Genomic DNA, 12,948 nt, shown 5'->3' on the forward strand with positions numbered 1-12,948 from the left:
AGCTGGGATCCTAGCTGGTCCTAGCTTGATTGGCAATAAATCTGGTGACAGGGCAGACCAAGGAAGTGTTGCAATCTGGTGGAGATATGATATTTCTAGGAAACCCTTGCTGTGTGTGAGAGAACATTATACTGCTTAAAAATGCCAGTTGAAAGCTCTGCCATGAGAGGCAACACATGTGGCAGCAGGATGTCCTCCACATATCACTGAGCTGTTAATCTCCCTCGTATCACTACTAGGGGTGACGGACTGTCATATCTGATGACTCAGGTCATCACACCAGAAGTTGAGGAAGTCTGTTGATCCACAGCAAAAGCAGGATTGAAGTACTCACCACGAAGCCTCCATACTTGAACCAAACAAGTATTTCACTGCTTGTTTCCAAACAGAACCTGGATTCATCACTACAGATGATACGGTTCCAATCCATAGCACACCAGGTTTCTCATTCACAACACCACTGCAAACGAATGCTATCTCCTACTAACAGCTAGGTTAGAACAGCCTAGATGGTGGGCAGTTCGCCCAAATGACCAGTCTGCTTCTCGCAGTTCAATGATACACCGCCTCTCAAAGTCTTTAAATGGGGCAAAATCTCTTTGAATGCATTGTAGAGGCCTGTCTGGCATTCGACAATCTCTCACCAAGAGGTATACTACCCAAAAGTGACCTCTGAAAGCCTTTTAATAAGGCAGCGGGAGAAGCACTTTTAAGCGCTCTTGTGGCAAGACCCAGAGTTTAATCAGACCACACCTGTAATCATTTACATCTGCCTTAAATATAACTGCATGTCGAGTTTTGCATCAACTCAACGTTTCTATCTGTGTGTTATATTTTTTGTCAATGACTGTACATAACAGTTCATTTTTTAATTTAATTCTGTTAATGGGTTTCTACCACCAGAAATACTGTTATGTAGCTGACTTACAATAGTGATGCGCTAATGTCAGCACTACATAACAGTATGTTTCTAACATTAGTCCCTGCAGCCGTTTTTGTAAAAGAAGCACTTTTATTATATGCTAATGAGCCTTTAGGTGCTATGTGGGCGTAAAATCAGCACCTAGAGGCTCCATCTACTCACGCTTTATCCCACCCAGTTCCTCTAGATTGATGGCACGATCCACCGCATCGTTGACGAAATCCCGCGCCTGCGCCGTTCACTTCTGTCTTCGGCGCAGGAACAGTGAGTGAACGCTGCTCTCCTGATGCCGGCTTCCTCACTGCGCCTGCGCAGACTACGTCACAGTGAGGAAGCCGGCATCAGGAGAGCGGACTTCACTCACTGCGCCTGCGCCGAAGACAGAAATGAACGGCGCAGGCGCAGGATTTCGTCAACGATGCGGTGGATCGTGCCATCAATCAAGAGGAGCTGGGCGGGCAGAATAGGGGACCTGGGCGGGATAAAACGTGAGTAGACGGAGCCTCTAGGTGCTGATTTTACGCCCACATAGAACCTAGAGGCTCATTAGCATATAGTAAAAGTGCTTTTTTTTTTACAAAAACGGCTGCAGGGACTAATGTTAGAAACATACTGTTATGTAGTGTTGACATTAGCGCATCACTAATGTAAGTCAGCTACATAACAGTATTTCTGGTGGTAGAAACCCTTTAAGTAATCTTGTATCTAGATTTAGAATCTAAAAGGTTGTCCTAAGAAAAAAGACTGATTCTCCATGTCTTTATTGTTAGGGAAGTCATTTGGTAAAGACAAACACTAGCATCAATGATGTCTTAGCAACAGATGTAATGAAGTCAGACTTACAGCCAGGTCCATAAATATTGGGACATCGACACAATTCTAACATTTTTGGCCCTATACACCACCACAATGGATTTGAAATGAAACAAACAAGATGTGCTTTAACTGCAGACTGTCAGCTTTAATTTGAGGGTATTTACATCCAAATCAGGTGAACGGTGTAGGAATTACAACAGTTTGCATATGTGCCTCCAACTTGTTAAGGTTACCAAAAGTAATGGGACAATTGGCTTCTCAGCTGTTTCATGGACAGGTGTGTGTTATTCCCTCATTATTCCAATTACAATGAGCAGATAAAAGGTCCAGAGTTAATTTCAAGTGTGCTATTTGCATTTGGAATCTGTTGCTGTCAACTCTCAAGATGAGATCCAAAGAGATGTCACTATCAGTGAAGCAAGCCATCATTAGGCTGAAAAAACAAAAACAAAACCATCAGAGAGATAGCAAAAACATTAGGCGTGGCCAAAACAACTGTTTTGAACATTCTTAAAAAGATGGAACGCATCTGTGAGCTCAGCAACACCAAAAGACCCGGAAGACCACGGAAAACAACTGTGGTGAATGACCAAATAATTCTTTCCCTGGTGAAGAAAACACCCTTCACAACAGTTGGCCAGATCAAGAACACTCTCCAGGAGGTAGGTGTATGTGTGTCAAAGTCAACAATCAAAAGAAGACTTCACCAGAGTGAATACAGAGGGTTCACCACAAGATGTAAACTATTGTTGAGCCTCAAAAACAGGAAGGCCAGATTAGAGTTTGCCAAACAACATCTAAAAAAGCCTTCACAGTTCTGGAACAACATCCTATGGACAGATAAGACCAAGATCAACTTGTACCAGAGTGTTGGGAAGAGAAGAGTATGGAGAAGGAAAGGATCTGCTCATGATCCTAAGCATACCACCTCATCAGTGAAGCATGGTGGTGGTAGTGTCATGGCGTGGGCATGTATGGCTGCCAATGGATCTGGTTCTCTTGTATTTATTCATGATGTGACTGCTGACAAAAGCAGCAGGATGAATTCTGAAGTGTTTCGGGCAATATTATCTACTCATATTCAGCCAAATGCTTCAGAACTCATTGGACGGCGCTTCACAGTACAGATGGACAATGACCCAAAGCATACTGCAAAAGCAACCAAAGAGTTTTTTAAGGGAAAGAAATAGATTGTTATGCAATGGCCAAGTCAATCACCTGACCTGAATCCGATTGAGCACGCATTTCACTTGCTGAAGACAAAACTGAAGGGAAAATGCCCCAAGAACAAGCAGGAACTGAAGACAGTTGCAGTAGAGGCCTGGCAGAGCATCACCAGGGATGAAACCCAGCGTCTGGTGATGTCTATGCGTTCCAGATTTCAGGCTGTAATTGACTGCAAAGGATTTGCAACCAAGTATTAAAAAGTGAAAGTTTGATTTATGAATATTATTCTGTCCCATTACTTTTGGTCCCTTAACAAGTGGGAGGCACATATGCAAACTGTTGTAATTCCTACACTGTTCAGCTGATTTGGATGTAAATACCCTCAAATTAATGCTGACAGTCTGCAGTTAAAGCACATCTTGTTTGTTTCATTTCAAATCCATTGTGGTGGTGTACACTGCGTGCAGAATTATTAGGCAAATGAGTATTTTGACCACATCATCCTCTTTATGCATGTTGTCTTACTCCAAGCTGTATAGGCTCGAAAGCCTACTACCAATTAAGCATATTAGGTGATGTGCATCTCTGTAATGAGAAGGGGTGTGGTCTAATGACATCAACACCCTATATTAGGTGTGCATAATTATTAGGCAACTTTCTTTCCTTTGGCAAAATGGGTCAAAAGAAGGACTTGACAGGCTCAGAAAAGTCAAAGATAGTGAGATATCTTGCAGAGGGATGCAGCACTCTTAAAATTGCAAAGCTTCTGAAGCGTGATCATCGAACAATCAAGCGTTTCATTCAAAATAGTCAACAGGGTCGCAAGAAGCGTGTGGAAAAACCAAGGCGCAAAATAACTGCCCATGAACTGAGAAAAGTCAAGCGTGCAGCTGCCAAGATGCCACTTGCCACCAGTTTGGCCATATTTCAGAGCTGCAACATCACTGGAGTGCCCAAAAGCACAAGGTGTGCAATACTCAGAGACATGGCCAAGGTAAGAAAGGCTGAAAGACGACCACCACTGAACAAGACACACAAGCTGAAACGTCAAGACTGGGCCAAGAAATATCTCAAGACTGATTTTTCTAAGGTTTTATGGACTGATGAAATAAGAGTGAGTCTTGATGGGCCAGATGGATGGGCCCGTGGCTGGATTGGTAAAGGGCAGAGAGCTCCAGTCCGACTCAGACGCCAGCAAGGTGGAGGTGGAGTACTGGTTTGGGCTGGTATCATCAAAGATGAGCTTGTGGGGCTTTTTCGGGTTGAGGATAGAGTCAAGCTCAACTCCCAGTCCTACTGCCAGTTTCTGGAAGACACCTTCTTCAAGCAGTGGTACAGGAAGAAGTCTGCATCCTTCAAGAAAAACATGATTTTCATGCAGGACAATGCTCCATCACATGCGTCCAAGTACTCCACAGCGTGGCTGGCAAGAAAGGGTATAAAAGAAGAAAATCTAATGACATGGCCTCCTTGTTCACCTGATCTGAACCCCATTGAGAACCTGTGGTCCATCATCAAATGTGAGATTTACAAGGAGGGAAAACAGTACACCTCTCTGAACAGTGTCTGGGAGGCTGTGGTTGCTGCTGCACGCAATGTTGATGGTGAACAGATCAAAACACTGACAGAATCTATGGATGGCAGGCTTTTGAGTGTCCTTGCAAAGAAAGGTGGCTATATTGGTCACTGATTTGTTTTTGTTTTGTTTTTGAATGTCAGAAATGTATATTTGTGAATGTTGAGATGTTATATTGGTTTCACTGGTAAAAATAAATAATTGAAATGGGTATATATTTGTTTTTTGTTAAGTTGCCTAATAATTATGCACAGTAATAGTCACCTGCACACACAGATATCCCCCTAAAATAGCTAAAACTAAAAACAAACTAAAAACTACTTCCAAAAATATTCAGCTTTGATATTAATGAGTTTTTTGGGTTCATTGAGAACATGGTTGTTGTTCAATAATAAAGTTAATCCTCAAAAATACAACTTGCCTAATAATTCTGCACTCCCTGTATAGAGCCAAAAATGTTAGAATTGTGGCGATGTCCCAATATTTATGGTCCTGACTGTATATGAAAATGTGTTCTTGTATTCAACTGTTGTGGAGCGAAATTGGAGCACAGGTATAAAAAAGTATGATTTTATGTTACAGAAGTCACAGAGTGTGCACAAATTTGCCTAAATGATCATTAAATCAAAATATTTGGTTTAAGTACTACTTTTTGGAGCATGATTATTGAACCATGAATGGTTACACATATGTTGCAGAAAAAAAATGAAATGTTTCATCTACGACATATACACCTGGTCTACAGTGTCGGACTGGGGTTCCTTGAGGAAATTATTCTAGAGGCCCAACCCCTATATTAACAATAAAGTTTGATGTGTTTTGAATCAAAGAAATAGACTCTAGTGGCAAGCCAAATGTTTTTTTTTCTCCTGGATCTTTGGGACCCATCATGGTATCAGAGCATGGGTCCACTGGAGGTTCCTCTGATGGTCCAGTACGACTCTGTCTGGTCTGGCATAGGCTGCTTGTAGTTTGCTGTTGAAATTGTAGCTTGTGTAATATGTGTTGCACGCAAGGTATGTGCGGATTAGATTGAATGAGATTTTGTAAAAAAAAATGTCAGTTGGAATCAGCCAAAATAGGGTTGTGTTTTAAATGTGGCATTTCCAAATCCTAATTTACTCTAAACACTTTTCTGCAAGAGATGTTATATAAGTTCTACAATGTTATTATATCAGAAAAGGGCTTGTTCTCCTTATTCTGTTGATAAGGCTTTATCATTATCTTTATCATTTATACGTGTTTTTATTTTATTTTAGTTGTCATTAAATGAATTCTTAAGGTGCCGAATTTCACATTAAAGGGGTTTTCCAGTTATATTGTTATCCCCTTTCCTGCGCTTATAGATCTGGGCATAATATTGGTATTAACTACTGGAGTTTCAGTTTGAAAACTGCAGCTCATATTTAATATACCGTTTGTTTTATAAAAAACATATAATTTCACACATGATCTTCATGATTTCCTACTGTAATTGGATTACCCATCCTTCACCTACTGATACCATGCATTCTAGAAATACTTTGGGGGTCATTTATGAACCAGATATGTCTGGTTTTTGGCCTAAAAATGTCACACGTTATGGCGTTTGTGTTTTTGTTGTGCGACATTCGGTCAGATTTTGCAACAAGGGTGCAACACCTCTTTTCAAAGTGGTCTATGTTTAAATAGATTGTGCAGGCTGTATATATTGATGACCTATCCTCTGGACAGATCATCAATATCTGATCGTCAGGGGTCTGACACCTGGCACCCCCATTGATCAGCTGTTTAAAGAGGAGGTGCCGTTCTATGAGAGCGCTGCTTCCTCTTCATTACACTACACGTCATCTCCTGTGGAGTGGTGGCATAGTGTAATTACAAGTACTTTGTCCATTCAATACTGCACTTCAGAGACGAGGGGAAAAGTGAAGCGCCGCTTCCTCTTCAAACAACTGATTGGTGGGGCTGCCAGGTGTCGGACCCCCATCGATCAGATATTGATTACCTATCCTGAGTATAGGTTATCAATATGTGCAGCTTGCACAACACCTTTAAGACAGTACAGTGAGATAAGACCTGGATGAAGAAAGTCTTAACCTACACCAGACACCTGTTGTATTTTTAAGACTAAGTCATACAACACAATGCATTTGCTCTAGATACATGAAAACTGTGTGCCATTTCATAACATTGGTGCAATCACACAATGCCAAACTGGACTTAAAGTGACATAAAAACAATCTCAAATTATAAAATGTCTGCCTTTGACTATAAGATCTCCACTGAGAAGGACTGCTATCATTAGGAAACAGATACTTGCCCATTTTCAAAGGGTAATCTTGGGAAAATCAGAGGCATTTTTAATTAGAACAGGATTGCTGAAATGTAATCCAAGGATATGCTAAATCCGTTAGATAAACAAGGTCAGCCGAACAAAGAATACAATGGTTAACTTGTCTGAAATAATTTTATGCATTTTTACTGAAGAAAAAGCTGAAAACAATGGTGGTCATTTCATGCAGCTGGAAAGTAATAGTTCATCATTATAGGCTATGCAATTTCAGCTGACTAGAAATGTCATTGCGTGTTTTGAGTTATTGTAATTCTTATTGTCATTCTCAGTTCTTTTAAGTTACCATTCTCAGAATTCTTCAGATCTCCATTCTTTTTTGGCTGCTAGTTTTGTCGATTTATAAGATAGATCTCTCAATAATAAAAAAAAAGATTTCTAGATTAATATCCAGATATGTGTAATGGTGCTAGTATTCCTGTGTGAAACAGGCTTTAGTCCATATAATTAGTGAATGGAGTGTAAATAGCAAAATTCCAAAGCATAAACTGCAATTTACAAGGTATGCTACTTGCTGTCCACTAGTATGTGATCTTCCCAAAAATTCTAACCTGATATGGAAGATTTAATACTGGTATGTATCTAAGGTAGAATTCCTTTAACCTGGTGTAATAGGCCCCGAGAAGTACTGGTTGATCAAATGTCTCTGATTATCAGATGATAATGATAAATAAAATAAAATGCTGATAAAGTGAAGATCAGGAACATGATGCCATATTTTGTCTTTCATAATGGTCTTGGCAGGTCTTGGTCATTGTTTTAATTAATTAAACTTATACATGTTCAAACAATAATGTAGATTACAGGTACATAGGTTATTCCTAGTTGAAATGATAATATATTAGTATATGATAGTTTATGACACAGTATATGATAGCGTGTAGTATAGTTATTATAGGACAGGACAGTGACTACATTGCTGCCTTGCAATGATAGTGTCATGTTAAGTAGGGAATAGTGCATCTCTGTACTTCCACCCACACCACTATCCCTACTTACTTGAATGAGACATCCTAAATGACGTACCCCAACTGGTCAACAGTCCCTTACTTAAGTGCAGGTGCCTAAACAGAAAGAGGTGCAAATACCGGCTGACAAAGACAGAACCAGAACGTAAAACCTCAGAGTCATATAACAGGCAGGGTCTATACCATTAGATAATATCAGAATATAATCGGCAGTCAGAGGCAAGGTCAAAGTCAGGAAGGAAGGCAAGTCAGAGGCAAGGTCAAGACAGGAAGCATGTGACAGCAGCACCATGTCTGATTAGCCTGGCGTCTCTGCTCTCTGATAGGCTGACCAGCCCAACTGTCAGTGAGGCTGGTTGCCACAGCAACGGAATGACCCCGAACTTGGGCTGAAGCATGGACAGGTAAGTACGTGACAGATGGGGTCCCAGGTTTGAATCTGACCAAGGACTACATCTGTATGGAGCTTAAATGCTCTTCCCATGTCTGTGTGAGGTTACTGAGAGGTTAATTGGATTCCTATTAAATTGACCCTAGTGAGTATTGAAGGTGAGTGCCTAGAGTCAGCCACTGACTTTCCTGTTCTACAACTCTTACCACAGTAGGCAGAACACATGGACAGTGAGCCCTAACTGGAGCCTGGCTCGCTTTCCTTGCCTACTTGCAGTGCAAGCCCTAGGTGGCAAGTCCGCAACTAGTCGACGTTCCATACTCTGCTACAGTGCAAGACTGATGCACACCAGACAAGACAGAAGAACACAGAGACGGTGTCATATGGGAATGGGTCAGAACCGGAAGGACAAAACAGTGCAAAATCGCAAGACAGAGGGTAGTCACAAAGCCAAAATCAGAACCAGATGGGAAGCACAGAAACAAAACACGAGACTGAGATGGTCAAAGGCAAGCCGAGGTCAATAACAATAATAGAAATATATACGCACATAGAACCAGAACCAGGAGCACAGTTAGGGAGTCTTAAGCTATCACTGGCAAAGGTGGTTTAAATAGAGCCCTGAGCCCCTGAATCAGAACCTGATAGGTCATGACTTGGCAGTCTACTAGTCAGACACAGCACACAGGAATAGATCAGCTGAATAATCAAGCGCTGCTAGTTTTCCTCCAGTACACACCCGCTGTGGGGAGAAACATAGCATTTCATCCTGTTGCTAGGGATGCTGTCACATCACTTGGGGGCGTGGCTTCACAGCGCATCTCTCCCAGACGCGGTCGCGCCGAAGCTGGAGATCTCACTGCTGGAGCCCGGACAGGTAAGTTTGTGACAACAACTGTCTATATAACAACATGATTGTCTGAAGCTGTGCTTTGAGTTCCTTGTGTGAGGAAAGCAGATTAAAAATGTTTTTTTGCTGTAGACATTGGGGGCGCTTTATTAATGTAGTCTAAGATTTAGACAGTCTAAAGATGCCCCAAATTTATCATAGTGGCTCATGCTGGATGATAAATCCGGCATACCTTTAGAGACTCTCTAGTCTAAGTCTATACAACCTATTAGTTTGTTTAGTTTGCAATTTTCACCCACATTTTCACATCTTAAGCCATGCCCCTTTCTGACAAGCCACACCCTTTCCTACAAAGCCCCATCTCCTTGATGACCTGCAAAAGTGTGCAAAACATTAGTAGATTTGACGCGAGCATGTACACCACTGTTTTGTAGCAAAACATACCAGAATTTTGTGAATTTTGATTAGTAAATCAGCCCAATTGATTTAAAGTTGGAATACATTATGTTAAAAATAGATCTCAGCCAGCACAGCAGTCAGAATAATGACCGTTGTAGATCATTTATTTTTGGGCAGAGAAGACATTTGACAACTGATGCATTTTTGGGATGAATCACCTAGCCCATATTCTATTATTCCATAGAGGTCAATACTAACAAAAGAAAAAAATATATGTATTTTGCTCCAGAGAATATAAGATTTTCTTGTAACAGCTATCCGTTCTAATTGAGGAATGATCATATCCCACAGAAAAGGATAACAATTAGAGATGAGCGAAGTATTCAAAACTTCGATTCGGCTGCTTTGCCGATTTTTTTACAAAAAAAATTGGCTTTATGATGAATTGCTTCGCCACGAAGAGCATTTCTTTGTAAGTAGTGGGTGCAATGACAGGGAGCTACAATTGCGCTGCTCCCCGTCATTGTAACCCTTAGATGCTATCCATTTGCTCGCCAACAGCTGGCCGCCATATTGATTGAAGATCTATCACGAAATCTCGCGCAACCACGCACGGGATTTCTTCGAGATCTTCAAAATGGCAGCTGCCGGCAGACAAAAGTAATGATAAGTTCGTTAATGTGATCTATTAATATATGTCATTCTCACCTTTATTACAGAGCACAGACAACTCAAATGTGTCCATCATTGCTCAGAATAAGAAATGCTTTGATAATGACATCATTTGCTCTAAAAATCTCATAATTTCTGTGGGCGGTGCAGATATTTATTTTTCTGAGACACCAGAGAAACAGGTCAGTATAGTATCTTTCATTATGTTTTTCCATATGTCCATACCAGGTAACATGTTTGTATATTTTATGCTCTTTTTTAGAAGCAGATTCGATTACAACATGGCCCTTATAGGTATCGGCACTGGAAGGCCGGCTTCTATACAGTTGTTCATTTTCCAGAATTGGATATTACAGTTCTTTGGGATAAGAAAACGACAATACATGTCAAAGTGGGACCTCGGTGGAAAGTAAGTAATATAATACAGATGCCTGCATTAATATTACAAGTAAATTCACCTACCATATGTTTGAGAATGAGTTAGCCTTAGACCTCCTGCACATGGTAGATCTACATGGTAGCACATCTGTGAGTCCATATTATGTAGCTGCATGGACTGTGTCCATGGTTCTTAGTGCGGTGTGATGTCAGATATATATTCCCCAAGAAGCACTGCATATCTCTAATATATGACATCCAATGGAACAGAGTACCCATTTTTTTCCTAAGAGATTTGGAAAGGATTGGGCAGAAAAACAGCCTTTGTATGAAATTGTATGCACATCAAGGTGCAGTAGAGCCGCCTAGAAGTCTATGGGTGCTCTGATGCAAGTCTGTAGAATTTGGAGATTCCATAATGCCTAAAGTTCAAGTGTTTCTTTAGTCAGACATCTCCTTTATTGATATACTAATAATTCAAAATGATCTGACAACCACATGGCGTTATTTTCAGTCCGTGTCTGATCACACGTGGACCCATTTATTTCTATGGGGCCATAAAAAATGCAGACAGCCCCAAATTATAGAACATGTTCTAAACTTGCCGTCTGTTTCGCAGACAAGAATAGGCATTTCGACAATGGGGCCCGCAGAAATTTTTGGGATGCACATGGCCAGTATCTGCATTTTACAAAATGAAAATGGCCATGTGCATGAGGCCTAAATAAGACCTATCACTCTGGAGTCCAGTACAGAAGAGAGGTTTATGATGAGCATGTCCTTGACCAAATACATTGTACCAAGCCCTCAGATGTGTGACTACTGACAGTTTTCATTGACAACAAGAAAGTAGGATAAATTTTCATTGCTTCTGGCATTTTTACTTGCTTTAGGGTAAACTGTCAGGTCTATGTGGGAATTTTGACAAGTACACCTCAAATGATCTAACAACATCAAATAACATGGAAGTGAGAAACGCTCAGGTGTTTGGAGACAGCTGGACCATTGGCCAGGTATGGCAATAGCTGTATATTAATATCACTTAAAGCCCTGTAGTGCCATGTAACTTCTCATTGCCACATCGATTATCCACCTCTACTGACTATCATGTATGCAGTTGTGTCTTTTCTCATTATGCATTTACGAATATGTGTATGTATGTACCCATCTATACTTTTCAACATCTGATACTATACTTTTGTTCTGAAAATACAAACCGGATTCCAAAAAAGTTGGGACACTAAACAAATTGTGAATAAAAACTGAATGCAATGATGTGGAGATGGCATATGTCAATATTTTATTTGTAATAGAACGTAGATGACAGATCAAACGTTTAATCCGAGTAAATGTATCATTTTAAAGAAAAAATACGTTGATTCAAAATTTCACGGTGTCAACAAATCCCCAAAAAGTTGGGACAAGTAGCAATAAGAGGCTGGAAAAAGTAAATTTGAGCATAACGAAGAGCTGGAAGACCAATTAACACTAATTAGGTTAATTGGCAACATGATTGGGTATAAAAAGAGCTTCTCAGAGTGGCAGTGTCTCTCAGAAGCCAAGATGGGTAGAGGATCACCAATTCCCACAATGTTGCGCAGAAAGATAGTGGAGCAATATCAGAAAGGTGTTACCCAGTGAAAAATTGCAAAGACTTTGCATCTATCATCATCAACTGTGCATAACATCCTCCGAAGATTCAGAGAATCTGGAAAAATCTCTGTGCGTAAGGGTCAAGGCCGTAAAACCATACTGGATGCCCGTGATCTCCAGGCCCTTAAACGACACTGCACCACAAACAGGAATGCTACTGTAAAGGAAATCACAGAATGGGCTCAGGAATACTTCCAGAAACCATTGTCAGTGAACACAATCCACCGTGCCATCCGCCGTTGCCAGCTGAAACTCTACAGTGCAAAGAAGAAGCCATTTCTAAGCAAGATCCACAAGCTCAGGCGTTTTCACTGGGCCAGGGATCATTTAAAATGGAGTGTGGCAAAATGGAAGACTATTCTGTGGTCAGACGAGTCACGATTCGAAGTTCTTTTTGGAAATCTGGGACGCCATGTCATCCGGACCAAAGAGGACAAGGACAACCCAAGTTGTTATCAACGCTCAGTTCAAAAGCCTGCATCTCTGATGGTATGGGGTTGCATGAGTGCGTGTGGCATGGGCAGCTTGCATGTCTGGAAAGGCACCATCAATGCAGAAAAATATATTCTGGTTCTAGAACAACATATGCTCCCATCCAGACGTCATCTCTTTCAGGGAAGACCCTGCATTTTTCAACAAGATAATGCCAGACCACATTCTGCATCAATCACAACATCATGGCTGCGTAGGAGAAGGATCCGGGTACTGAAATGGCCAGTCTGCAGTCCAGATCTTTCACCTATAGAGAACATTTGGCGCATCATAAAGAGGAAGGTGCAACAAAGAAGGCCCAAGACGATTGAACAGTTAGAGGTCTGTATTAG

General features: G+C 40.9%; 1 protein-coding gene across 1 annotated transcript in view; it reads left to right on the forward strand.

Moving 5' to 3' along the window:
- OTOGL (otogelin like) overlaps positions 1 to 12,948 on the forward strand; it is a 307,829-nt gene that overhangs the window by 170,150 nt on the left and 124,731 nt on the right. The window contains exons 25-27 of the mRNA XM_040412979.1: positions 10,141 to 10,310; positions 10,388 to 10,502; positions 11,365 to 11,484. Of these exons, the coding sequence (XP_040268913.1) occupies positions 10,141 to 10,310; positions 10,388 to 10,502; positions 11,365 to 11,484 (405 nt within the window). The remainder of the gene's footprint in view (positions 1 to 10,140; positions 10,311 to 10,387; positions 10,503 to 11,364; positions 11,485 to 12,948) is intronic.

The sequence above is a fragment of the Bufo bufo genome, chromosome 1, assembly GCF_905171765.1.
Source record: "Bufo bufo chromosome 1, aBufBuf1.1, whole genome shotgun sequence".
In the NCBI taxonomy this organism is placed as follows: Eukaryota; Metazoa; Chordata; class Amphibia; order Anura; family Bufonidae; genus Bufo; species Bufo bufo.